Below are 26505 nucleotides of genomic sequence, written 5' to 3'. Positions count from 1 at the left end.
CAAATATACTCTTAGATGCACAAATTGTGTACTTAACTAAATCCTTAAATGTGTAAGTGAATGCATAATTTGTTATCCTTGTTATCAAAAGGCTGGAAAAGTTGAACTAAGAAATCTTATTGACAATGGATTAGTCACTAGTGAGGAAATTTCATTTTAGATGACATATTTTTATAAGCTCCTCAGATAAAGGTATAGAATGATGTTAGATGTAATAATACACTATGTTTAATTAAAATTTAGTTCATGGAATCATGATTTTTAATCTCATACCGTGCCGGGCGAAACAGTTAAAATGTATCATTCCAGTAAATTATCGAAGCTCGATATCACTCAACACAGATAATGTCTCCTTCCTATATTTCATCTCTTTCCCCCTTTAACCTCCGATCCATCACCGACATCATGCATCGAAATGTCATCACGATACCAGTTAAAGTTCAAAACTTGGGCACGGTTCGAGATTTTAAACCTTTGCATGGAATAAAATTGATAAGTAATAGGATAGATATTATTCAAGGAGCTAGAATAGAATAGGAACAAGTGTGTTGCTAAGTTTTGTTCTTGGAATAACTATTCCAACTTATCATGATAAGTATTCCTGGATTTAAAAGGAATACCTTACAAGATTTGAGAGGGAGAACAATTCGGTGGAAATTGCTATTCTAGACTCATTTTGCAACCAAATATAGGAATAATTATTCTGTCAGAATAATCTAGAATGGAATAGCTATTTGTAGAAACCAAACATGCAGTTTATGACATCTCTGTATAGATGAACTAATTTTGATATATAACACATTCTTTTACAAGTGTGTAAACAAGTAAAATTACAAGCCAGCTTATGAATGGGCTTTAGTTTATAATGCAGCTTGTAAGTTATAACTGAACATATTCATGAGTTTAGGATCAGTCGATTCATTCTATTCATGAACTTTAAATATGCCAAGCTTACATGTCATCAAGCTTGATTCACTGATGCTTTGTTTGCTTAATCAAATGGAATTGACATGGAACAAAATGGTTATTCTTTGTAAATATGATGGAATAGGAACAGAAATTGAGTATTTGGTTCATAAAATAATAATTCCAGCACATGAGAATCAAGGTTTAACGTCTATCTTTTTACTGGTTGGAACGAGATGGTGCCTATGACATATTGAGGAGTCACTGACACTGATCAAGAGGAGGACGAGGAGGGGAATGAAACGCAAGAGAAAGAAAATAGAAGGGATGTTGTACCAGTTTTCAAGCCGTACTATGGCTCTCATATGGGAAGAAGATGTTTCAAGCTGACATAGTCAGATACTAGAGGGGCTTTTGCCCATGGATTGAGTTGTTCTTGGTGTAGCCCTCAATCGTGGAATACCACACATCTCACAAACTATGAAGCTGGAGGAGTTGCTCGTGTCATGGAAGCCTTGAGTGATAAAGAAGTATCCACGAGGAGGAAGACCCTCTGCCTATGACTTTAATGGCTCTATCCATTCCACATGCACTGACCGACATGGAACACAACTTTAAATAATGATAAGAACATATATTCCTGAGCTTTGGTACAATTCATTCTCATCTTTTCTGCTTGTGCACCACAATACTGTACTAAAGTTTTTTGAACATGTACTGAAATTTGTTCAAAGTTTCATGCTTCTAGTTACCCTGTTGCATATTATGTAAGAAACTATTACGGTGTTATAAAATTTCTTATTTTATTGTATGGAAATTCATTAGAGGCATTTCTGTAGTACATATTGTTATTTGTTAGGCCAAGTTTGAACTTCAGATTTACCGTGTGCATGCAGCATGGTGGTTCCACTGATGCATATACAGCGTCTGAACACACAAATTATCATTTTGATGTAAATGTTGATTCCTTCGAAGAAGCCTTGGATAGGTAAGTTTATACTCCAGCATTGTTTTGAATGAAGTCTATTATGATCTAATGCATTACTGAATTGGATTTTTTAAAATGAACTATCTCCATCTTATGTGGCTTTTCTAAAGAACAATAGGATACAATGGTGCATAAATTTGTGCTAATGTTATACTAAATTCTCCAAAATGACCATGACTTTTAATTTATAAGATAATTAGTTCCAGTAATGTTACATGACATATGTGGTCAATCTACCAATCAATTGGTATTGCATAGATGCGTTAGTCTTAATGAAACAACTACAAAATTTAAGTGCAGCTAATTCCTGAAATTAGGAGGCAATGAATTACTGAAAAATAATAAGTGAGAGTAAACAGAGTATGTGACCACAAATATAATCATGCCAATCAAAAATCGCATCAAAATATCAACGATGCACCACACCCTACTGATTATTAAGAATATAACAATAGAATTACTAACAATCAAAAACACTATTAGAATTGATTGGCTATCCATTGATAGAGCTCAAGCTATTTGGCAAGAAACCAATTTATATATTTATTTTCTTAATACCTTTTTTTTATACTCATTTGTCTCAAATCCAACACTTGAATTGTTGAGATAATTATTTTTGGCATAGGTTGGATTCGAAACTTTGGATATCCATCCCTGCTCTATTTTGATACTATGTTAGAGATGAGTGACTAACCACTTACCCAAAAGCTCAAGTTGTTAGTAAATGAATCAATTTATGTATCTACATTCTCAATACATATAACAAATGAAACCATGCAACCAGCAACTAATGCCAATGCAAGTTTCAAGTCAAATATGTGCATCATGCCCATGGCTGTCATCATTGAAAATTTACCTGTATATGGTGAGAGGTTCATATCCTACAACTTAACCAGAATGGTTTTTTTGGAGAAGTATATTCAATATTAGAGAAGAGGAAAATCATGGAGGAGGCAAGGGTTTATTGAATAGGTATCTTTTCTTTCACCCCTTCTCTTCTTCCACCTCAGTTCCTCCAAATCAGTGTGTGCCACCAACTGCCAACAAGTCTGCACAAGGGATGAAACTTTAAACGTGTATGACCATTTGGGGACTTCGCTTAGCTTGATTCTTTTGGATGATCCAAAGTGCTGAGAAGCAGCACAAAATCAAAGGTCTATTATAGGAGAGGAAATTCCTAGAGGAGGCAAGAGGCTCCTAGGAGATTATTTAATGGTGGTTCTAATTATAATGCTTCTGTATGAGAATCAACTGTTGCAAGATGTAGAGATGACTATGATGCAAGTAGAGAGGGTGAAGCATGGATTAAAATATCATGTTGAGCTGGTCGAAATGGGTGAAACATTTTATTCTACTTATTGATAGACACGACCTGACACCAGGCCCTGCGGCCTGCCGGAGTTGTCACGTGATCCCCGCGCCTGCGTCGGAGGGTCACGTTAGGTTGGCGAGCAGTCATTTTTTAATTAAACTTGAAACTTAGGTTGATTATCTCAATTAACTCCTAGCTATAATAGGGATAATCCAAAGAGACTTAATTAAATCCTAATAAAATTATCTAATTAATTATATTTTATTTATTTATCTCCATATATATATATTTTTAAATTATTTTTTCTTTTTTCTTTTTAAATATTTTATTTTAAATTATTATATTTTATATTTAAAAAATACTAGGAGGAATCACGTGACTCCTGCTGCCGTGGAGTGGTCGCATGAGTGGGTCAGGGGATTTTAATAAAATTGAAGTTGATTATCTTAATCAACTCCTAACTATGATAGGAATAATCTAAATAGACTTAATTAAATCCTAATAAAACTATCTAATTAACTATATATTTTATTTATTTTAATTCTAAAAATATATAATAAATTATTTATTTATTTATCTCTATTTTTTTTTTAAAAAAATTATTTTTTATGTATTTTTATTTTTTTAATATTTATGTTAAATATTTTATTTTTAGTTAATATAATTTATATTTAAAAAATACCGAAAACATATCGGTACGGTATGATACGATACCGAAATCATATCGTTCAGGTCATATACCGTGATACAGCTCAAGATTTTAAACGTTTGGGTGAAGTAGTTTTTTCTTTCAGGAATCTTGTATGTGAGATCTGACCAGATCAGATGGATCTGATTTGGAACTTAGATTTGAGAAAGAATTATGTAGAGCCCAATTGTTCTGATTGGTGAAGAGATGGATTGAGAGGGGAATTCTAATCCTTCTGGTTGGTGGAGAACAGTCGTGATGTTAGATCTGATGTTGCAAGGAACCCAATGATGATTGGAAAAACTCGCCTGTTGAAGGTTGCCTGAAAGATTGAGACTGCAGAACTTTTGGTGATGGATGATTTGGCAATGCCTACAGCAGAACACCTGGAAAGAGAGACAGAAGCAGTTAGATCCTGGAGACAGTTGGTAATCTCCACCTGCAGAGATCAGAACAGAAATCTACAGTTGCAAGTTGCAGGAGCTCTTCACCTGCAGAGATCATTTCCAAAGATCTGCAGATATTTTGCTTGAAGGAGATGTATTTTGGGTAGAAGGACCATCTGATGGCAGAGAAACACGTGCTGGTGAAGAAAGGGAAAAAGAGGTGCAGGAAGACGTCTGGTGATCTGATTCCATGTTAGCAGGAATTGGAGATTAACTCCTAATTGTCCCCTTCTACCCATATGTATATATAATACCAAATGATGCCACTCCTGTACCTCAAATCTTCACTATTAGTTCGTCAACAAAAATAATTGGTGGTTCCCACTTTCTTACTGAACTATTGGTGCAACTATGGTCAAAATTCATGCTCATGAATCTGTTGGCATAATTTCATGATGACAACTAGAGCCTAATGGGATTCTCTATCTTTTATATCTGTGTTTGCAGTCCAACATCAGCAGTGTTACTTAGAACTATGACTCCATTTCTTGATTAACAAGATATGTTAACCTTTTATTTTCCTCTGTTATGTATTTTGCAGATTTGCTCAATTTTTTATCAGTCCTTTGATGTTTCCTGATGCTACCCTTAGGGAAATAAAAGCTGTTGATTCTGGTAAGTGACTCTGAACCAATGACATGCTTTTTTGTGTTTGGCTATCTTATTGAATTGCCATTTTAAGACAATGTTCATTTCTTTAGAGAATCAGAAGAATCTACTCTCTGATGGTTGGCGGATGTCACAGGTGCTGGTTTTCTCTTTTATTTCTCAATATATCCCATTGCCTAATTTAGGAGTTGGAAACATTTGTATTGAGTTTATTACATTCTGCAAATTTTATAATAGGACAATTCTGTGATATCAGATGATTTTTCTTGATTTTCATTAGATGATTATTTTATCCAACCAAACTCTGATCAAGAATATTCTTCTCCGTCCATAGACATGGTTCAGTTCTGCCTTGGAAATGCAAAATGCAAAACTACAATTTTCCTAGACTTGGGTGAAAAATTCTGATAAAGCAATTTTTTTCTTAGAATTCTTAATAAATTGGAATTAATTATAAAGGGCGAGGTACAAAGTTTGACAACTATATCTGTATGACACAATAAACCATCAACACCACTAACTATAAGTTGTGGTCCATGTAGTTAGAGTCGGCTAATTATATGCATGTGTTTAGGCATAGAAAGTTGAGATGCAAAAGCTCCATTTTGACACTTGAGTTTTATAGATAATACTCTATCAATAAACATTCAAGAAGATTATTAATTCATGCCATTTCAGTATGAAGTCATTTCCTTTCTTTTATCTAAAATTTTATTATTTTGTTAGAGGTTAACATAGTATCAAAACCATTTTGCTAGAGTTAGTTTTACAAATAAGAAAAATCCTCTACGGAAGGCTCATGATTTCATCTCCCCTCAATTCCAACATCTCCTCTCAATCATATTTTTGTAGTGTTCTTTTATATTTGTGATACATATTTCCTTCTTCTTTGTGCCCAAGAAAGCTCCCTATAAATATTATAAGATTCCTTAGTCTCAATCAACATATAAAATGCCGAGCTGTGTGGGCCAGTACTGTTTTGGTGGCCGAAAGGCACCGACACGATGAGGCCGCGGAGGCAGCCGTGACCTCGCAGCAGGTCATGACGATAGGCTGTTATGACTGACCCATTTTTGTTTCTCTTTTCCTTTCTTCCGTTTCCCCAATTTTTATGTTTTTATTTTAAATTTTTTACACAAATAATTCTAATTTCTTTTTAAATTTCGTTCCTTGAACTATTTTTTTCCCTCGTTCATTCGTTAATTTTTTCCCTCCTTTATTGTTTATTTTTTACCTCCTTCATCCCTTAAATAAAGAGGAAAAACCCCATTAAACCTCTTTTAGGATGGTTGTTTTTTCCCTCTTTCTTTTTCCCTTATTTTCCTTTTTTATTTTTTTAAACAATTAATTTCAATTTCTTTCTTTTTGTTAATTTTTTTCTCTCTTTCATTAGTTCACTTTTTTCCTCCTTGACGTTAATTTTTTCCCTCGTTCTCCTTCATTTGTCTACGAGGTTAAACAGAGAAAAAAAATTTCTTGATCTCTTTAAGGATGGATATTTTTTCCCTCTTTCGTTTATCTATGAGATAAATAAAAAAAATATATAATATAATTTCTAACTTTATAAAATATACTGCAACAACGATATCTAAATCTTATCCCACTGGAAGGGGGTTTATTGTATGGATTCTTCTATGTCATTAGACTTTATCTCCTACTATATGATCATCTATATTTAAATAAATTTTAACCAATTTCATCGTTGCTAACCAAGCTATCTTTGGTTTTCCTCTTCCTATTAAAGGATATTTAATTTTTTTTCCTCCGTTTGTCCATGACATAAAAAAATAGAAAAATATAATATAAATTGTAACCTTACAAAATATATTACAACAACAAGTTTTGTCACGCTCCAAGGAGTCCTAGCCAGAGGAAAAATCTGGTAACATCTCCCCTGTACACGTGACAATCTGAATCATTTCTACATCCACAGATATACATCAACCACACACGGCTGGAATATATACACAACCACGCAGTTTATATTCAACTCACTCGGCTATAACAACAAAAATACAACCACGCAGTTATATATATATATCTAACAACCCACTCGACTGTACTAAAAAGAAGAACATAGCGGAAATACCACAGAAAATCATTACAAACCAAAAGAATAACTACTAACCGGCTAGACTTACACAACACAACAAAACAACACAAGATACCACATTACAACAAACCAGAAACAAATCCGGAATATACAAAGCTAAGTACACCGAATACATAAACCAAATAAAATACAAATCAAAACTAGAAACAGGTCTTCGGATGTGACGTGGGAACCGGCAGACAGGATACTCCAAGCGACTCCAAAAATCTACCTGCTACCTGAAATAGAAATAGCTCAACGGTGTGAGTTCAAAGAACTCAGCGGATATCAAGTTAACATGCCTAGTAAGATATAACTAACAGTAATAACCATGGAGTACAGTCTTCTGATCAATAAGAAGAAATGCAAACTGAAAAGATAACAGAAGAAGAACTGTACTCACCAAGACCTCCTATCAGATGTAAGAGTCGTCAGACCAGATATATAATGTCTCCTGTATGCATGTCAATCATATGCAATACTAAAATGCAGCAAACAAAGTGCAGTAATCACAAACAATAAATGCAATCAATGCATATGATGCAAAAATGACATGTGTCACCCCTGACGCCAGTCAACCATCTCACACGCAATGGTGAGACCGAGTGGGTAGGGCTATGATAACTGTGCACTCTGCCATCACTGCTTTTGAGTGACCGAGTGGACAGGATGTTGTCGGAGTACACCTATCCTCTTACCCAAACAGAGTGGGGGAGCTCAATGCTCTCATCTCCCTGAGTCAGTCCCGAGGAGGGATCCCTGCCCACTACACGCTGTAATCATCGCTACCCATAAGCGGACCAGCGGAGCCCTGACAGAGTAAACTGCAACACACACCCTATCTGAAATACCACTAACCCATGAGTGGTTGTGTGTGCGCAGGTTATGTAACTGGCGATACGCTCAGCAATAATGGAGCCGACAATCGCATATCATGCAATCATGCAAGATGGTGCATGACACTAAGCATGTAAATCCTAACCATAATCACCTCCACATAATATGTAGCAAATAGGAAAATAAATCATACCATGACCTAGGTATCACAGATCTAAGTACACATGTCAGATAATAAAATTCAGAATACTAGTCCTATACTCAGTGAAGCCTAGTATGTCATTTACTCTAGGAACTAAGGTACACATGGCAATAATCAAGAGATATAAACATGGATACATAACAGGCAACAAACAGAGCATACTATAGGTATCAAATAGTGACATACCAAGGGCAAATCTAAGCATGATCATTGCTACTAGCTATAAATTACCATGCATATCAAAGTGACAATATCATAAAAGATAAGTCAAGAGATATCTGCCTTTATATGTAGATCGTGTCAAACCAATTCCATGTCGAGACGCTCGCCTCGAATCAAAGTCCTGCGATCACATAATGTATTTAGTTAATATATATGTAGCAAATAGCTAAATAAAATCCCCAACCTAATTAGGGAAAATCCTAATCGAAATAATTAACCTAATTCATTACTCCAATTAGGATTAACTCAATCCACAGTTCCTTCACTTCAATCCTACTTATGAGTTAATCAATTTAATCATGGTCATCTTCTAAGATCAATTCACACTTAGTTCATTACCGATTCATCACTCATCAACAATTAACCAAACCACCACATAATAACACATTCTAAAACTAATATCAATATATTTATTGATCGGATCAATGCTTACCATGAAAACTAACCTTAATAACCACCTTCTTTCCAAATCTTTCCAAATACTCAGCAGAAACAAGATCGCCACCGCAATACAAAGCCCTGAATTAAAATCAACACATCCACCTCAAGGTATCAACCCAAAACTCAATCCAAAAACTCACCCAATCTGGATGCGTAGCTGTTGCTCCCTCGCAAATGGTTGATCCCTGCAGATGCTGTTGGCTACTGGAAAAATATGGCCGAAGGGTGATATTTGGTGATTGCGGCGTGCCACTCACGACCATATACCGGCTGGAGAGAACCAGGTGAGAGGAAACTCGGTCTCCATCCAAGGGTTGGTCGGAGCAATAAGCTCCGGTGGTTAAAATCGCAACAAACAGGTGTGGCGACAAGGATTTAAAGCTAGGGCTTGGATCCCTTTCCTCGTGACCGGAAATCAGCCTGTGCTGGAGCGGGGGCTCGGAAGGAAGATGAGTCGAAACTCCCAGCTGACAGTGTCACTCCCCACGCCGATAAGGGTTGCTGTGTTGCTGACAAAACTCAATGTGGATGGCCGGCGATAGTGGCGTCAACGTGCGATGAAACGAGGCTGGGAGGGCTTAACGATAGATCTAGGGCGGAATGCGTGAGGGCTGGTGCTGACCCTTCCTTCCGGCGATGGCTGCACTTGGCGACGACGGAGACGACAGAGGAGAGGATCGGCGATGGATCGGGGAGAAAGGGAAGAGCTAGACGGTGTGCGGCTCGGGAGGGAAGAGGAGATGAAGAGAAAAGGGAAGGGGTTCGGCGACTGGAAATCAAGGAGAAAAGATGAGAAGGAAGGGGCAGTCGACGTTTGGCGTGGGGCGATGCGCGGAGAAGAGGTGCGGCGTCGGGCGCAAATCGCACGGGAAGGAGAGGGGTTCGGGTGGAGGAGAAGAAAAAGAAAAATAATAAAAATTAAACCTAGGGTTTTAATTATATACCTAAGTTAATTTTCTCAATCAATTCCTAACTAAATTGGGACATTAAAACATGCTTCCTCGTAGCCAAATAATTGATCCCCTTAACCTACATTATACGAGCTCCGAAAAATTCCTAAAAAATTCCTTTAATATTATTCGTCCTAAAACTTTATTATTTTATTATTATTTGATTACGGTATTTTATAAATTTTATCCCACTAGGTGGGGTTGGCTATATGAATTCTTTTATGTCATTGGGCTCTATCTCTTTCTATATCATCATCTATGTTTAAATATTTTTTTAATAAAAAATACTATTGATGAATTAAATTATTCTATATATAAATTTGATTTAAAATTTTAAATTGGTCAAAATAAATCTAAATTAAATCCAATTTAAAATAAATCTAAATTAAATCCAATTTAAAACTACTTGATCATGCTAGCTAATCTTAAATTGACTTCTATTAACCCCAAATTGACTTTTACTCCATAAACATCAAATATTCCATGAGATAGTATCAAAACTTTAATTCAACATTCAACATCTGTAGTCACACACTATCACTTCTTGGATGCTGGCCCTAGGGCGTCTTCGCACTAAAGACACGCAGAGTACTTGGAGGATAGGCAATGCGCATTTTGTCGAAAAGTGTTGTAGACGCAGGAGCATTTGTTTTTTGAGTGCTCCCCTACTGTTGAGTTATGGAGGAGGGTCAGAGACGGGCTTCATATGCGGTAGGAGATGTCCACTTTCAAACGGACTCTAAGGGTGTTTCGGAGATGTTATCGTGGGAATAGGGTACTAACAAAGGCTTGACACTTGGCTTTGTCTTCATTAATACACTATGTATGGAGAGGTAGAAATAAATGTATTTTTGAGAATGAACAATTGAATATTGAGTGGATATTCAAGAGTGTGAGTATACATATATATGGGTCTTTAGGGGTGTATGATCTGATGTTGTGTCAGATATAAGTATCCGCTATAGATCATTTGCTGTACTCTTGATCTATGATAATGATATTTTTTCTTATCCAAAATAAAAAACATTAAACATCTCAAATATAACTCAATAGTAAACATCTATAATAATCAAATATTAGTATTTTTTTAATTAATATATTTTATATTTAAAAAATATCGTACAATATCGAAAATGTATTATTTTGGTCATAAATTGAAATTTCTGCTTGACTCAAATTTTAAACGTTGTCTCAATCCTCTTCTTAATAGTTAGAATTTTGATCTTGCAAGCCACTCGAGCTTCCTATGAGGCTAGAGCACTTGGTCGGTATGACTCTTCCTTGTCGCCAAATCCAACAAACAACTTCCTTTGCTTGTGATCCTTCTATGTGATTAGATCCATTTAAAATTGTTGTTGTCAACTGCCACTCTCCTCTTTATTAATTATCAACTCAGGAAGAAAAGGCTTGTGCAATCCCTAACCATACTCTCTTTAATCCTTAGGTGAAGTTTTATTGCCTTTCTTTTATAACCATTGTAATTCTACATCTCTTCTAGCGGATTGCACATTCTTTGCGAGGTGTGCTTCTATTTTAAATTTTGTTTTCCCTTCCCGACCCAACCTGCACGAGAAGAGGGATGGGGCTGGGATGGGGAAGAATGATTCCTCTCATGACCCGCCCTACTCTGCCCCACTTCACCCCACTCCATATATGTGGCTGGGATGGGAAATCAATGCTTCACCCCACCCTGTTATCATCCCTACTCTAACAAGGCTCTTAGGGCCTTCTCACCAACAACTAGCACTTCACTATCACTCATGTTGCCTCTTGTAGGAGCTCAACACTACCCAACATGAATTCAGTTCTTTTTTCATGTCTTTTTCACCATGTAAAAACATAAGGATCTACACTTTGGATTTTTTTTTTTTTTTGAGAAGTTCATGAAGCTGTTAACATTGGAACTTCAGGACATCGAAGCTATGAAAGAGGAGCCAATACAGCCACATGGGGGCATACAAAAGCTCACTGCTGTGGATCAGAAGCTGATAAATCATATCAGATGCTTTCTATACTTTTCCTTTTCCATCTTTCCTGTCTCAGATTCTTCAAATCAGATTAAATAACTTCGGTTTGTGTTTCAGTCATTCTTCAGCTCATTTCGGATTCATTCATGGTGCAGTCTTCTTCTGGTAGTTTTTATTCTCTTAGTTCCCTACCTGATCTTGGCTTTCAATTTCTTATCTCTGTACACCCATCTTGTTAAGGTTGTGTCCTGTGGGGGAGTCAGTATTTGTCTTCCTTTTCCTTCCTCCAATCCGTCATTTTTTTTTTCTTTTAACATATCCTTTTTTTTTCCAATGTGTTTTACATATGTGCCACTGCCACAAAAATCTGGACAAAAAGCCTAACAATTCTGATTTGCTAGCAAATGATGGAGCTGTAGTTTCTCATGTTCTAATTTTGCTAAATCTAGAAACGGTCATTTTGTCTTTCTTTAGTCTTTTGTGTTGTTGTAGGCACCGCTTCAGGGTGAAGCACACTTGAAATTTTTGTTCCTGAGATATGTCTTCATTCTCATTTTACTTATTGCAGTATACTAGGCATACATAATACCTATGCTCTAGTTTGAGTTGAGTGTTGGAAGGATTAGGTGTTAATAGGGTTATTGGTGATAGTGAGATTATCCTCTACTGGTTTTTCTACATTTTCCTTTCGTCAAATTCTACATATTTTCCCTTATATTGTTAAATATTATGATCTCTTGGAAATATAGGTAAATTCTTTTTCTGAAAATAATGTGCTCACTACATGCATCTTGTATAAACAAGTGAATTTGTGTGTCATATCTGTACGAATATCTTGAGTAATTAAGACAAGAAATTCATTGTGCTCAGTTTTGATTTATATTTTCGTACTTGTGTCTCAGCTCCAGAGTCATTTATCTTCGAGAAACCATCCATATCATAAATTTGGTACAGGTGCGCAATTTGATGGTCTTGAGATCCTTTTTTCTTCTAACTTCATCTGGGGAAAAAATAATGACAAGTTTAGTTTATTGATTGATATGAGAGGATTGTTTTTACATGATTCTTTTAATGCAATTAAATTGCAATTACGTCCATTCTGTCCTTTCAATGCAATTAAACTGTTAATTATTGTGTTTATGCATTCCTTTAGCCAATTTATTTCTGCATAGTGACCTTGTAAGTTCTTAGGAAAATTAAAAAAATAGTAAATTTATATGGTTCTCATCATCAATAATATAGCCCTTGACCTTCTTGGTGCACTAACAAGAGAAATTATTTGCAACAATAAATTAACAACTAGAAATTAGCTGATTGAACTTGACTTGTCTTTGTTTTCCAACAAGTGTTGAAATGCTAGCTGAAGTTTCTTAACAACATATTAATTGTGACAGTCTGTCTAGTTATTCAGAAAGGTGAGCTTCCAATAAACAGTTATAGGCAGTCATTGGTAAGAAAAAAAATTGATTAATATTTGGGTTGATGTCATAATAGTTGGTGTCAGGGATTGATGGGTGATTGAGGGGAGCAGAATAGCGCTTTAACATGAAAATTAGAAATTCACTTTCTCTTGCAAATAACTTGTTATCGGTTCACACTGTGCTTGTGTATTTATTCAAGTTACGGTAAGCAGAAAGCAGAACTAAATAATGATAATAACAAATATAAAAATACAATGCTAACAAAAGGATTTACGTGGTTCAAGCCTCTGATTCTACTCCATGATCTAATGATTTATTAGATGGATTAAACCAAAAAATCGCACTAATAGAAAACTCAAATATCAGAGGTGGATAAACCTTAACAAAAAATAGGAAATTAAAAAAAGAAAGAAGATAGTACCAAAATGGCCTTAGAAACCTAAGAATACCTAAGAATAAGCTTACTTAGGATGAATACTTGTTGTGTGAGAGTTATCCATCTCAGTTAATTCTTGATAGGCATGATGTATTCTAGGTAGAACACCAATAGTATTGCCTTGATATTTCTCTTGGAACTTCTTTTCTAGATGACTTCCAATTAAAGGTGGCATTTTCCTGTAGAATTTGCTGGAGAGTTCTTCATTTATAAACTTTCTTCCAGTCTTTGCAGCTAATTCCTTGTATTGATTCATATATGAGACTAAATTCTTTGTATCAGGACATGTTAATCTTTCAAGATCTAAGTAGGCCTGATTCTGCTCTGCAGTTGATCCTGATGTTGGATCCTCCAGGGTAATGATTCGTCTAATTTGAGCTAGCACATTCTGAGTCTCATCAGCTGCTTCAATTAACCGATCATATTGAGTAGGGAACATCATCCTCCATTGAATGAAAGTCTTTTTCTCTATTTCTCCTAGCAAATTTTCAATGTATTGGACCTTGGTTCTGTTGTCAGTCCAAATTTTTGAATCTACTACATTAGTAGTAATAGATTCCCACCTGGAAATCACATCATTATATAACCCAATATTATCAGGAAGTACAAGCATAGCACCTGTTGATTGCTGGGCTGATGGAAGTTTCCATTGTTCATTGTTATAAGCCCTCTTTAGTTTTCCAATTTTTGCGCTGAAGTAATCTGGACTTTCATATACGTTCGGGACTTTAGGCCTTTCACCAGTTGCTGGTGCATATTGGGGAGGTCCCATGATTGAATCAGCCTGTGGATTATAAGTAGAAATGGCTGAGGAAGAGGCAAATATGGCTTCCTTCTGGGCAGGATAATCAAGTTCAGGCTCACTATCATCAATCATCGCAACATATTCATCCATTTCCTCAGAAAATGCAGATAAATAGTCAGTGGAAAATGAATCAAAAGAAGAAGAGGGATAGCTTATTCCACCACCTTCCGCAAATGGGTTAGTCCATTCCTGTTGTTGTAAAACATAAAGAGAGTGATGATGCTGTCTACTTGGAATATCATTTATTGGAGTCTTCATCACAGGTAGCAGCTGATTCATTAAGTGGTCCCACTCTGGAGTATGCATTTGTCCTGTTGAAGTGGTAGTATATATTTCAACCTCATCGTCTTTAGGATGGTTGTCTGTTGATCCAAAGCCTCCAGATCGGGAAGTGGAATCAAATTCTAGAACTTGGACCAATGTAGGAGTACTAATGACTTCCAGAATTAATTGAGCCACTGCTTCACCATGTTTGAGAAACAAGACATCATATGTCAAATTAAAAACGACAATTTTTACCTCATCTCGGTAATCCGAGTCAATTACGCCAGCCCCTATGGAGATGCCTTTCTTCCATGCAGCACTTGATCTAGCTGCAATTTGGCCATAGTGTCCTTCAGGAATATGAAAAGTGTTGTGAGAAGCAAGGGTAGATTAGTCTTTTTTATCTTTTGTTAATAAGTTGATGCTTAGGGTTGTGTGGCTATATAAGCATATGTAATTCTCCTGAAATATGATGAATATTAAAAACTCTTTATTACAACATGGTATCAGAGCAAAGTTCCAATCCCTAACCCTAACCCTAGCCGTCGGCGCATCTTCTTCCTCTTTGCCCTAGCGTCGACCAAGCTTTCCTCTTCCTTTCTTCATCGCGATCTCTTGGCGCCGACCAAGCTTTCTTCCCTTCTCTCTGCCACGTGCAGATCTTCTTCCCGAAGGTGCCCACAAGGTTGCCACCGCCCCAACTTCATCGGCAAAGCTGCAGTGATCTGCTGGTCACCGGAGAGCAGCAGCTTTTTCAAACTGCTGTGAATTCCTGCACTTCACCTTCTCTCGAATTCTTTTTCTTCAGCCCAGTCTACTGCCGCTACCCCTTCCAGAAAAATTTTAATGGCGGACAACACTAACGAAACCTCGGGAATTTCTGCGAACCCTATGTCTTCTTCAGGACAGGTACAACCGATTTTCACAATGGCAGGCACGGGAGGGTCCGGTCTTCAGATAGTATCAGAAAAGTTGTTTGAGACAAATTATGCATCTTGGGCAGTTGCTGTTGAACTTTATGTCGAAGGCCATGATAAACTTGATATTCTTCATGGCACTAAAGTGAAACCAGATGAAAAGGATCCTAGTTTTCGCACTTGGCGGCGTGACAATATTCAATTAATGACTTGGATGCTTAACTCTGTTAATTCTGGCATCAAACAAGTCATTCTTCATAACAAAACAACGTATGACATGTGGAAGACACTGGAGCAGATGTATGGACGCCGACATGATATTCTGTGTACTTATCAGATCAGCAGTCAAATTTTCAAACTTGAACAAGGTTCTATGTCAGTCACCAACTATTTTGCTACTCTGAAGGGACTGTGGGATGAGTTTGACTACTACCGAATGGAAAATTGGAGTTCCATTGATGATCATCAGAGATATTTAAAGCTTCTGGAAAAAGACAGAATTATTAAATTTTTAGATGGACTTACTGCAGAGTTTGAGAGTTTAAAAGGGCAAATTCTTGGGCTTGATCCTACTCCTTCTCTAGAACAGGTTTACTACAAAATTCTAAGTGAAGAAGGTAGAAAAAGGACCATGAACAAGAAGGGGATTTCCACTGGAGGTCCTCCGATTAGGGAGACCTCTGTCTTTATTGGTTCTGCAAACAAGTTTCGGCTTGGTGGAACTAAAAGACAAGGGGACAGATTTTGTCGGCACTGCAAGAGAACTAATCATGATTCAGATTTCTGTTGGGAAAAATATCCAGAAAAGAAACCTGAAAAATTTAAGCACAATGCTAAGAAGGCTCCTAATAGTAGTAATATTGCTATCCAAAAGTTAGAAAGTGAAGAGACTATTGGTTCCTCTGTGTCCTCTATCACAGGATTGTCTTCTACTGATATTGTTAACCTCCAGCATCTTCTCTCTCGGCTTCAGGCTTCATTTTCGGCCTCTACTCCTGCAGATTCTACTCCATTTCAAGCGCACACAGGTATCCGGGGCCTAGGATTAAGTGTTACAGCCCCTGGGTCATTGATTCAGGAGCTACGGATCACATGACAAATGCTGCTAACTCCTTTATTTCTTATTCTTTATCCTCTGGGCAGGAGAAAGTGATCATTGCAGATGGAACCAAAGCCACTGTTGCTGGCAAAGGTTCTATAAAACTTATAGATCATTTTTTCCTATCCTCTGCACTTCACGTTCCTTCCGTCTCTATTAATTTACTTTCTGTTAGTAGCATTACTAAACGACTACACTGCTCCGTAACCTTTTTCCCTGATCATTGTGTCTTCCAGGATCTCGAGACCAAGCAGACGATTGGGATTGGCCGTGAAGTAGGGGGTCTTTATTATTTCCAGCTTGAAATAACATCTGCTCTGAAATCTGCAGCCAAGTGTTTGGGAACTAAGCATCAAGAAATTCTTTTATGGCATTCTCGGTTGGGACATTTGTCTTTTCAGTCTTTGAAAATTTTATTACCTAGTTTGTTCCTTTCTATTTCTCTTCAGTCATTTCAATATGAAATCTGTCAGTTATCCAAACATTGTAGAACACATTTTTCTGAGTCTTTAAAGAAGAGTTCGTCTCCATTTGATCTTGTTCATTCGGATGCGTGGGGGCCCTCTCCTGTGACTTCTTTGGATGACTATCGATATTTTCTATCTTTTATTGATGACTACACCCACTGTACATGGCTGTATTTGATGAAAACCAGGGAAGAAGTTCCTCGTCTCATTCAAAATTTTTGTAGAATGGTTGAAACCCAATTTAACTCAAAGGTGAAGATTCTTCGTTCTGACAATGCCCGTGAGTACTTTGCCCAGTCTCTAAATACTTTTCTTGAAGACTCAGGAATTCTTCATGAGTCATCTTGTTCCTACACACCACAACAAAATGGAGTGGCCGAGAGAAAGAATCGTCATATTCTTGAAACAGCCCGTGCACTTTTATTTCAACGTCACTTACCCAAATATTTCTGGGCTGATGATATTCTTGCCGCTGCTTATCTCATCAATCGATTGCCATCTAAAGGTCTTGGGAACCGGTGTCCTCTCACTATTCTTCATCCTAGCGTAGAGTTGTTCTCCCTTACACCTCGGGTTTTTGGTTCACTTTGTTTTATACATGTTCTTGATCCCAAATCTTCTAAACTTGATCCTCGTTCTATACGAGGAGTTTTTATAGGGTATTCCACTTGCCAGAAAGGCTACAAGTGCTTTGATCCTATTACTAGGACGAGATATATCTTGAAGGATGTTACTTTCTTTGAGTCTGAGTCTTATTATTCTCCTCAGTCTCATCCTCAGGGGGAGAATATTACCTCTTCCTTTGTGCCTCAAGTGGTCGTTCCTCAAGTTCTTCAAGTGATTTCTTCTCCTATTCCACTGGATGTCATAGAAAATAGAAAAGATGCCCCATCACTGGGAAAAGATGCTCCATCACTAGGAGCACAGTCTTCACCAGATATTATTACTTATAAACGACGAAGACACAAGCAAGAACCTACTATTGATCGGCTGGTTGAATTGGATGCTCTGGCTCCTGATCCTGTGAAGCAGTTATCCTCATCAGTTGAGTCAACCGCACCTCTAAATATGAACGAGCTGGACCTTCCGGTTGCTGTTAGAAAAGGTGTCAGGTCATGTACTCAACATCCTATCTCCAACCATGTTTCATACTCTCGTTTGTCTCCTTCATATCATGCATTTGTTTCACAATTATCAAACCATGCTATACCTTCTTCCTATTATGAAGCTGTAAGGGATTCAAGGTGGCAGGAAGCAATGAACGAAGAAATGGAGGCTCTTAACAGAAATGGTACTTGGGAATTAGTTGATCCCCCAAAGGGGAAGAACTTGGTTGGTTCTAAATGGGTCTATGCTATCAAGTATAACTCAGAGGGGGAAGTGATTAGATATAAAGCCAGACTTGTTGCCAAGGGATTCACCCAAACATATGGGGTAGATTACTTGGAAACTTTCGCACTAGTTGCAAAGCTAAACTCGGTTAGGGTAATTCTTTCTCTTGCTGCTCAATATGATTGACCTCTATTTCAGTTAGATGTTAAAAATGCCTTCTTGAATGGTGACCTTTATGAAGAAGTATACATGTTGCCACGGCCTGGAATTGAAACAAAAGGAAAGGTTTGCAAGCTAAAAAAAGCTTTGTATGGGCTTAAACAATCTCCCATAGCATAGTTTGATAGGTTTTGCAAAGTCATGATATTGTTTGGTTTTAAACAAGGGAATGCTGATCATACACTCTTTATAAAAAGGAAAAAGGATAGCACTACCATTCTTTTGGTTTATGTTGATGATATGATAGTTACAGGGGATGATGAGGTAGAAATTCAGGCTCTTAAGTCCAAGTTAACATCAGAATTTGAAATTAAAGACCTTGGATCATTGAAGTACTTCCTGGGTATTGAAGTCGCTCGATCAAAGAAAGGGATCTATGTATGTCCGAGAAAATATGTGTTGGACTTACTCAAGGAGACAGGGAAGCTGGGTTCTCGGCCAGCGTCTACTCCTATAGAAGTAAATCATGATCTTACTAGTTCTAGTGGGGAAGATCTTACAAGTCTGGAAAAGGGAACGTATCAAAGGCTGGTTGGAAAATTACTCTATTTATCTATGACTAGGCCTGACATCACCTATGCTGTTAGTGTAGTAAGCCAGTACATGCATGCTCCTAAAAATATCCACATGAAGGCTGTTGACAGGATTCTAAGGTACTTGAAATCATGTCCTGGAAAAGGCTTGCTGTTTAAAGGAGGTGGTGATCTGAAGGTGGAATGCTATTCTGATGCAGACTGGGCTGGTTCTCGAGATGATAGAAGGTCCACTTCTGGCTATTACACTTTTTTGGGAGGAAACTTGGTAACTTGGAGGAGTAAGAAACAAAATGTTTGTGCACGGTCCAGTGCTGAAGCTGAATATCGAGCCATGGCACATGGTCTTGCAGAGATGTTGTGGCTAAGTTTTCTGTTGACAGACATAGGATTAAAGGTTGAATTACCTCTCAGGCTGTATTGCGACAACAAGACAGCAATCAATATTGCAAATAATCCAGTACAACATGACCGGACTAAACACATTGAGATTGACCGTCACTTTATTTGGGAGAGACTTGATTCTGGAGAGCTATGTCTGCCTTATGTTAAGTCTGAGGATCAACTTGCTGATATGTTTACAAAAGCTATACCCCAAGTTGTGTTTGACTCTTGTCTTAGCAAGTTAAACATGTTTGATATATATGTTCAACTTGAGGGGGAGTGTTGTGAGAAGCAAGGGTAGATTAGTCTTTTTATCTTTTGTTAATAAGTTGATGCTTAGGGTTGTGTGGCTATATAAACATATGTAATTCTCCTGAAATATGATGAATATTAAAAACTCTTTATTACAACAAAAAGCTAATCCTGTGGATAAGAGAGCACAACCTCCAGCAGGTATCTCATAATTCCCAATGATAGAGAGGTCATATCCTGCTGATCCTGCAATTTTTCTTTTAGGTATAACGACATCTGGATGTAGTGTTTGAACCTCAAAAAGCAATGGTTCTTTTATAATTAAGGGAGCTAGAATTTCCTGCTCTGGTGAACCAATTTCTTCATCATGTTGATTGACTCGTACTGATGGTTGCTCCGAGATAAGTGTATATCCTTCAAATTGTAAGGATATACTTCCATCTAATAACGTTCGAGTTTGGACTCGTGTAGGTGCCACCGGATTTCTTTGAATTGATGGTCTTAGGATCCATCTCTGTTGTTGTAATTGTTCAGTTGTGAACCTGGTGCCAGGTAATGCATGCACCCCTCTACTAGCTAATTAATCTGTCACATTCTGCACATTATAAGCAAAATTAGTGAAACTTATATTAGTCAGCCTACCAATTAGCATTCTGGTAATTAGGAGATTGCTTGATCCTCCTTGCCATTCAGTATAACCATGTGTTTGAAAAGAGATTTCCACATGATTGGCAAAAGTCTTCAATGCTCATCATTACATCTGGTATAACATGGACCATTTGCGTGCCACGCGTTAGATCCATTTCCATGGTGGCGATGATCGAATGATCATCTCTCCATCGAGTATCCCGTAATACGACCAATGCCAAGACTCCGGTATCTCTTCTATGTAAGGCATAGATACGAATCATAATAAGGCCGATATGAATATGATGAAATCCAGCTTCATGTAAAACCTGCTGACTCTGCTCAGTAATAAGTGGCAAGTCTACTTGATTATTTTCCACACATAGAATGTCTTCTTCAGAGAAGTGCTGATAAACCCTATGCTGAGTTGGTCTATATCCTGTAGAATACAGAACTTCAGCCGACACCATCCCAGCTCGCTGAGATATGGAGAGTTCGAGTTGGGCTTCAGGACTTAATTGAGTCTAGGGGTGGCAATTCGGTTCGGGTTGACGGGTTCGGGTTGGCAGGTTGGCGAATTAGCAAATGACAACCTGAACTCGACCTGATTATTAATTCGGGACAAACTATTCAACCTGAACCTGATCTGTTTATTTACACTTAACCTGAACCCGACCCGTTTGACCCGTTTAACCCGTTTGACCCGAACATGACCTGAATTCATTAAAGAAATTTTGTATATTAAATTAAAAATTAAAAATAACATTTATCTACACAAATTGAAAATCCATATCATAAATGATAAGTCATAGCAACATTGCAATCAATAGCATATCTCTATGTTTAGGGTTTTTAACTTTTTTAAATTTGTAATTTTAGTTTAAATTTGTAATTTTAGTTTAAATTTATAATTATTTATAAATGGGTTCGCGGGTTGTAATTGGATCATTTCAGGTTGACCCGAATCCGACCTGTTTATTAATTGGGTCAATTGGGTCGACCTGATTTCGACCCGAATCCGAAACTACTCAACCCTAACCTGATTTTTTCGTGTTCGGTTCGGGTCGTGTTTTTATGTCAGGTCAAAAATTGTCACCCCTAATTGAGTCTCAATAGTTCTTTTGAATCGTCGCTGGCTTGGTAGAAGACGTCTTTGCATATTATATAGTCGTCGTTGATTTCGACGGTAGTCCCTGATTTGATCTTCAGTACTAGGGACGGTTGCTGCTGTTGTTGTAACAGCTGGGGGACGAGTAGAAGTACTCATCTTCGCCTCTCGTTTTTGAGAATCTCTGCTGAGTCTTTAAAGACCAGAATAGCTCCTTTCTTTTTTGGGATTATAGGATCACTTCCTAAATTTAATCCTCCAAGCCTTTTGGTGAGATCAGCAATTGATATTTCCAGCTCTGTTGAACTTGGCGTTGGGACAGTTACTGGTATAATCTTTCGTATAGCTGCTTGCAAGTCCTGCACTTGAGTGGTTAGATTAATAAGCAAAGAGATTATTGTATTATTCTGTCTCACTAATGCCCTTTGCAAGTCAAAAGTTGTTTTTAATTCAGCTGGAGCAAGAAAACCAGAGGCAGGTGTTTCTATTGATTCGGTGATATTTAACGCCTTTTTATAATCAATATTAGCTTGCTGCTCTTCTAGGCTCATCCACCTATCACTGTTTTTACTTCCTTGAGCAAGTATTCAACCTTTCGAACACTTTTCTTTAATTCTTCAGTAAGTTTAAGAGCCTCTTTTTCGACTAACTTTGGTTGTTGTGCTATTTCTCTCACCAACTCCCTTACCTCAGTTTTAGTTAAAGGTTTCTGACGTAGGACCTCCTTTTCTAGGTTGCCAACTACCTTCTGAAGTACGAAAATTTCGTACCTCAGTATTCTGTTTTCTTCCTTTAAAGCGTAGGAGTGCTTTAATGAAACTTTTGAAAGTAAGGACACTCGATCATATACAACTCCTATGTTGTTAGCTATCGTCGACGTTTTTGGTTCAGGGGTATCTGCTAGGTCAAGATATTCAAGGCTTACGGTTCAGGATTTTGTTATATCACTCTCTTATACTCTGTTCAAAATTTTCAGTCATAAAGGAAATACTAACATTTAAGCTTTTGTTTATGGCTTAGGAATCCATAAAACTTTCATGCTCACCTGACTGGCTATAGCCCTTTAAGAGATTTACGTGCACGACAGTTTTTTGCAATCAGTTAACAGATTCGGTCGCCTTATCACAAAAGACTCAAAGTTAATATTTTGTTTTTATAAAAGGTATATGAAGATATCAACTAGTTGGGCCTTCCAGCTTATCGTCTTACGCACTTACTAGCCTTGCGGGATTCCGGACGAAGGATGCATGTCGAGTCTCCACCTTTCAGCCCTTTAGTTCTTCTTCAAAGAATACCTTTTATTTGAGCTATTTAATAAGATTTCACAGATGAATAGGGTGGTTAAACAAGTGCCCCTTACCTTAGCCTTGAACTTAGAAATTTAGCCTGCCATGAGCTTACAAACAAAGCTCTGATACCATAAAAGGATCGTCTTTCAGGAAATGAAATGAAACCTGAGCTATGCCCAGAGAGTTATTTCCCTCTGAAAGAAAAGACTTACAAACCCACAAGTACACACAAGCTCTTAGGCTAAAGGATGAACGTCTTGGTGATTCTCAAGACTTGATCAAACTTCTCACACTTATGATCGTTTTATAAGGAAGAAAAGGTTGAACCATTATTGAGGCGGGTACACTTTATTTGCCCCATCGTCCCTCAGATAAGATTCCCTTGTCTCCAAATAAAACTTTACAACACAATCCTCACTTTACACACACTCCTATTATCTTTACACTATTAAATTTATTAAAGGATCGACTCTCCGAGGCTCAAATCCTTTTAAGTAGTAAGCATAATTTGGATGTTGTGGGAAATGGGCCCACCATTTGCTTTTTATGGTGGTACCTATCTTATCTCACGGCCTATCTGTTGCATGCGCTGGACCTCATTAAACAGGTCCTTTCTGCTTTCTATCACATCATCATAATGGTTTCTCCAATAATTATCCACTCCTCCTTCCTTATGCCGACGCGCGTTGAAATCATATTCCTTCATTTGTAAGATAAGTTCCAGCTCACGCATTTTGTTCAAGACGCCAATAATTGCTTCATCTTCAATTCTGGCCATACGATTTCTTTTGTCATGTTCTTCTTTTAAGAATATTTTGGGAAGAGTGTCATGGATTAAGTCGTTATATTCCGTTAGTAACGGAAATCTTGTGGACGCCGATGCTTCTTCTTCAGCTTCTATTAAGACAGCCAGGGATTTTGGTTCTTTCTACTAGGCATGATAAAGTATCTGCGAGAATGTTAAGTTTTCCATCTATTGATAGATCGAATTAGTGCGATAGAGGGGGGGGGGGGGTCAATATCGCGTTTTTAAAAACTTTTCTTTATCCTTTTAAAATCAGAGTTGTGCAGCGAAAAATAGAAAGAGATAAGTTCATTTACTTCGTTCGGAGCCTAGCTCGACTCCTACTCGAAGGCCCGTGATCCTTGATCGCACCGATGAGCAAATCACTATAACCCTTCTTTCCGAAATCCTTCGGAGAGAAACAGATCGTACAAATGAGTAAGATAGTAACACCCTACTATCTTACTAAATAATAAGTACAATGCAATATAAAATATTATACCGATAGAAATAGAATATGAAGCGCAGTCGGTACTTCTGGATAGTGTGGCTTGTTGAGCTGATGAAGACATGTAGCACGAGTTGCTTGCAGAACAGAACTTTTATTGATCAGAGAGTATACCTGAGCCTCGGACCTCGAGCTCCTTTTATAAGTGTCATTGTTGTTCGGTCGACCGATCCCTCTGTTCGGTCGATCGAACCCGCTCCCTTCCTTCATGGCTGGAGTTTGACGCTGGCTCGATCTTTTGCATTAACTGATCTTTAATGGTTCGGTCGACCGATCCCGTTGTTCGGTCGACCTAACAGTGATCTTCCTTGTTCGTCGAGATCCGCACTTAATGCTCCATTAATGATTTTATTGTTCGGTCGACTGATCATCTTGTGATACCATGTTTGCGAGCCTGAACTGTTTTGCCAAATTTGCCTGTTTGGTCGACCGAACCTTTTTTCGGTCGACTGATAAAATGCCTTGATCGGTCGACTGAACCTCCTGTTCAGTCGACTGGACCCTTGGTAAATTGAAGGTTTCTGAGTGCTGGACGCGTGGCCACTGACAGAGCCTGATTCTGAGTTCTGAGTCAAAAGTTGCGACCCTTTGAAGCTCAAGGGGTCATATGATTCTGCAACACAAAGTTAGTTCGATATAACAATAGTATTCCTATAAAACAAAGTTAGCACAGTTATAATACATGAGTAGTAATATGCATGAGTATAACAGTTATGACTGTCTTGATCTCAACTTGGAAACTTTCCTGGTTTCTTCAGTTGGATCAGCGACCTTAGGTTGTTCCTTTCAGGAATCCGACCTCACTGGCGCTCCTCCAGTTATTTATCTCAACCTACCTGCCAAACGTTGGGTCCTCCAGACATGTTTAGACTTTACTCTCTAGCCGTGATTAGGCCTTTCTCGATTGAGTTAATAGCCTGCACACTTAGCCAAATCATCAGATCATGACAAGACTTAACTTGAACCTTTGACAACATCAAAACTCAGGTTTGATTCTGGTGCACCTTGCACCAACAATCTCTCCCTTTTTGATGTTTGGCAACCAAGGTTCACAGTTAAGTTTAAAATGTCACGCCCCAGAGGAGTCCCCGTCCGAAGAAATTTCGGCAGCATCTCCCCTGTACGGTGGACAATCTGAAATTTCTACATATCACATATACATCAACCACAGGCGGCTGGAATAATAACAATAAATAAAAAAAACATTCACCACGCAGTTTATAATAGTAACATCACAATAATACTCTGACTCAAAATCCACCCTACTCTACTACACTCGTAAAAAACTCAAATCTGACGAAACTCACCTCTTCTGTCGTCCAGGCAGGCATGTAGTAAAAACATATCAAATAGAACATCCATCAATATCAAAAGAAAAACATACGATGTCCAAATATCCAAATAACCAAGTACACACATAATCAAATAGGAACCAAACTAAATGATAAATAAATCATCGAGGTCTGCAGGGATCTAGCACTATATGCAGTGAGGACTAGCGACTGGAACTCCCTCCTGACAGCATCAACCTGAAAATAATAACAATTGAGGCGGGGTGAGTCCAAGACTCAGTAGGTACAATTGATATACAAAGTAAAGAAATAACACCTAGCACTAATCATGCGTACAGTCTCCTGATAAAATAAAGGTAAATGCAAACCGAAGTAAAACAGGAGAGAAACTGTACTAACCAGGACCTGGGTATCAGGACAAACAGTCCGAGTGATATAGAAATCCTGTATGCATGTCAAACATAGGTATCCAAACAATATGCAACATATAAATGCAGCAAACACAAACACAAGCAATAAATGCATCATGCATATGATGCCAATGTCATGGTCACCCCTGACGCTAGTCAGCCAACTCACAACAAAAGTGGGACCGAGTGGGTAGGGCTGTGACGACCGTGCACTTTGCATCACTACCGCTGATGAGTGACCGAGTGAACGGGATGCTGTCGGAGTACACACATACTCCTACCCAAATCATAAATGGGGGAGCGCAATGCTCTCATCTCCCAGTACACTATGACGGGGAGGGATCTCTAACGTGCTACACGCTGCGTCACACTATCCATGAGCGGACCAACGGAGCACCGGAAGAGCAAACTGACGTGCTACCACGCTGCGTCACGCTATCCATAAGTGTCACAACGGAGCACCGAACAGTGATGAAACTGGCGATGTGCTCGACAATAATGGAGCAATCTATCACACAGCATGCAATTATGCGAATGGTGCATGACACTAAGCATGGTAATATACTGAATCAATCTATATACATATATGATGTGCACCGTAATCAATAAATCATATCAAGAGTTCACAGATCAGATAGGGTATCACACCTAGGTCCTGAACATGGTGAAACATGGTTATATCACTACCTCTAAGCATG

The 26505-nt window shown here is 37.9% G+C and overlaps 1 protein-coding gene across 2 annotated transcripts in view; it reads left to right on the top strand.

Annotated features, from left to right (window-relative positions):
- LOC122010203 (insulin-degrading enzyme-like 1, peroxisomal) overlaps nucleotides 1-26505 on the top strand; it is an 80560-nt gene that overhangs the window by 13606 nt on the left and 40449 nt on the right. For both annotated transcript variants that reach the window (XM_042566658.1, XM_042566659.1), the window contains exons 3-6: nucleotides 1803-1894; nucleotides 4882-4955; nucleotides 5042-5085; nucleotides 12563-12614. In XM_042566658.1, the coding sequence (XP_042422592.1) occupies nucleotides 1803-1894; nucleotides 4882-4955; nucleotides 5042-5085; nucleotides 12563-12614 (262 nt within the window). The remainder of the gene's footprint in view (nucleotides 1-1802; nucleotides 1895-4881; nucleotides 4956-5041; nucleotides 5086-12562; nucleotides 12615-26505) is intronic.

Source organism: Zingiber officinale, chromosome 8A (assembly GCF_018446385.1).
Source record: "Zingiber officinale cultivar Zhangliang chromosome 8A, Zo_v1.1, whole genome shotgun sequence".
Taxonomy (NCBI): domain Eukaryota; kingdom Viridiplantae; phylum Streptophyta; class Magnoliopsida; order Zingiberales; family Zingiberaceae; genus Zingiber; species Zingiber officinale.
This window is presented reverse-complemented; position numbering and strand designations above follow the sequence as displayed.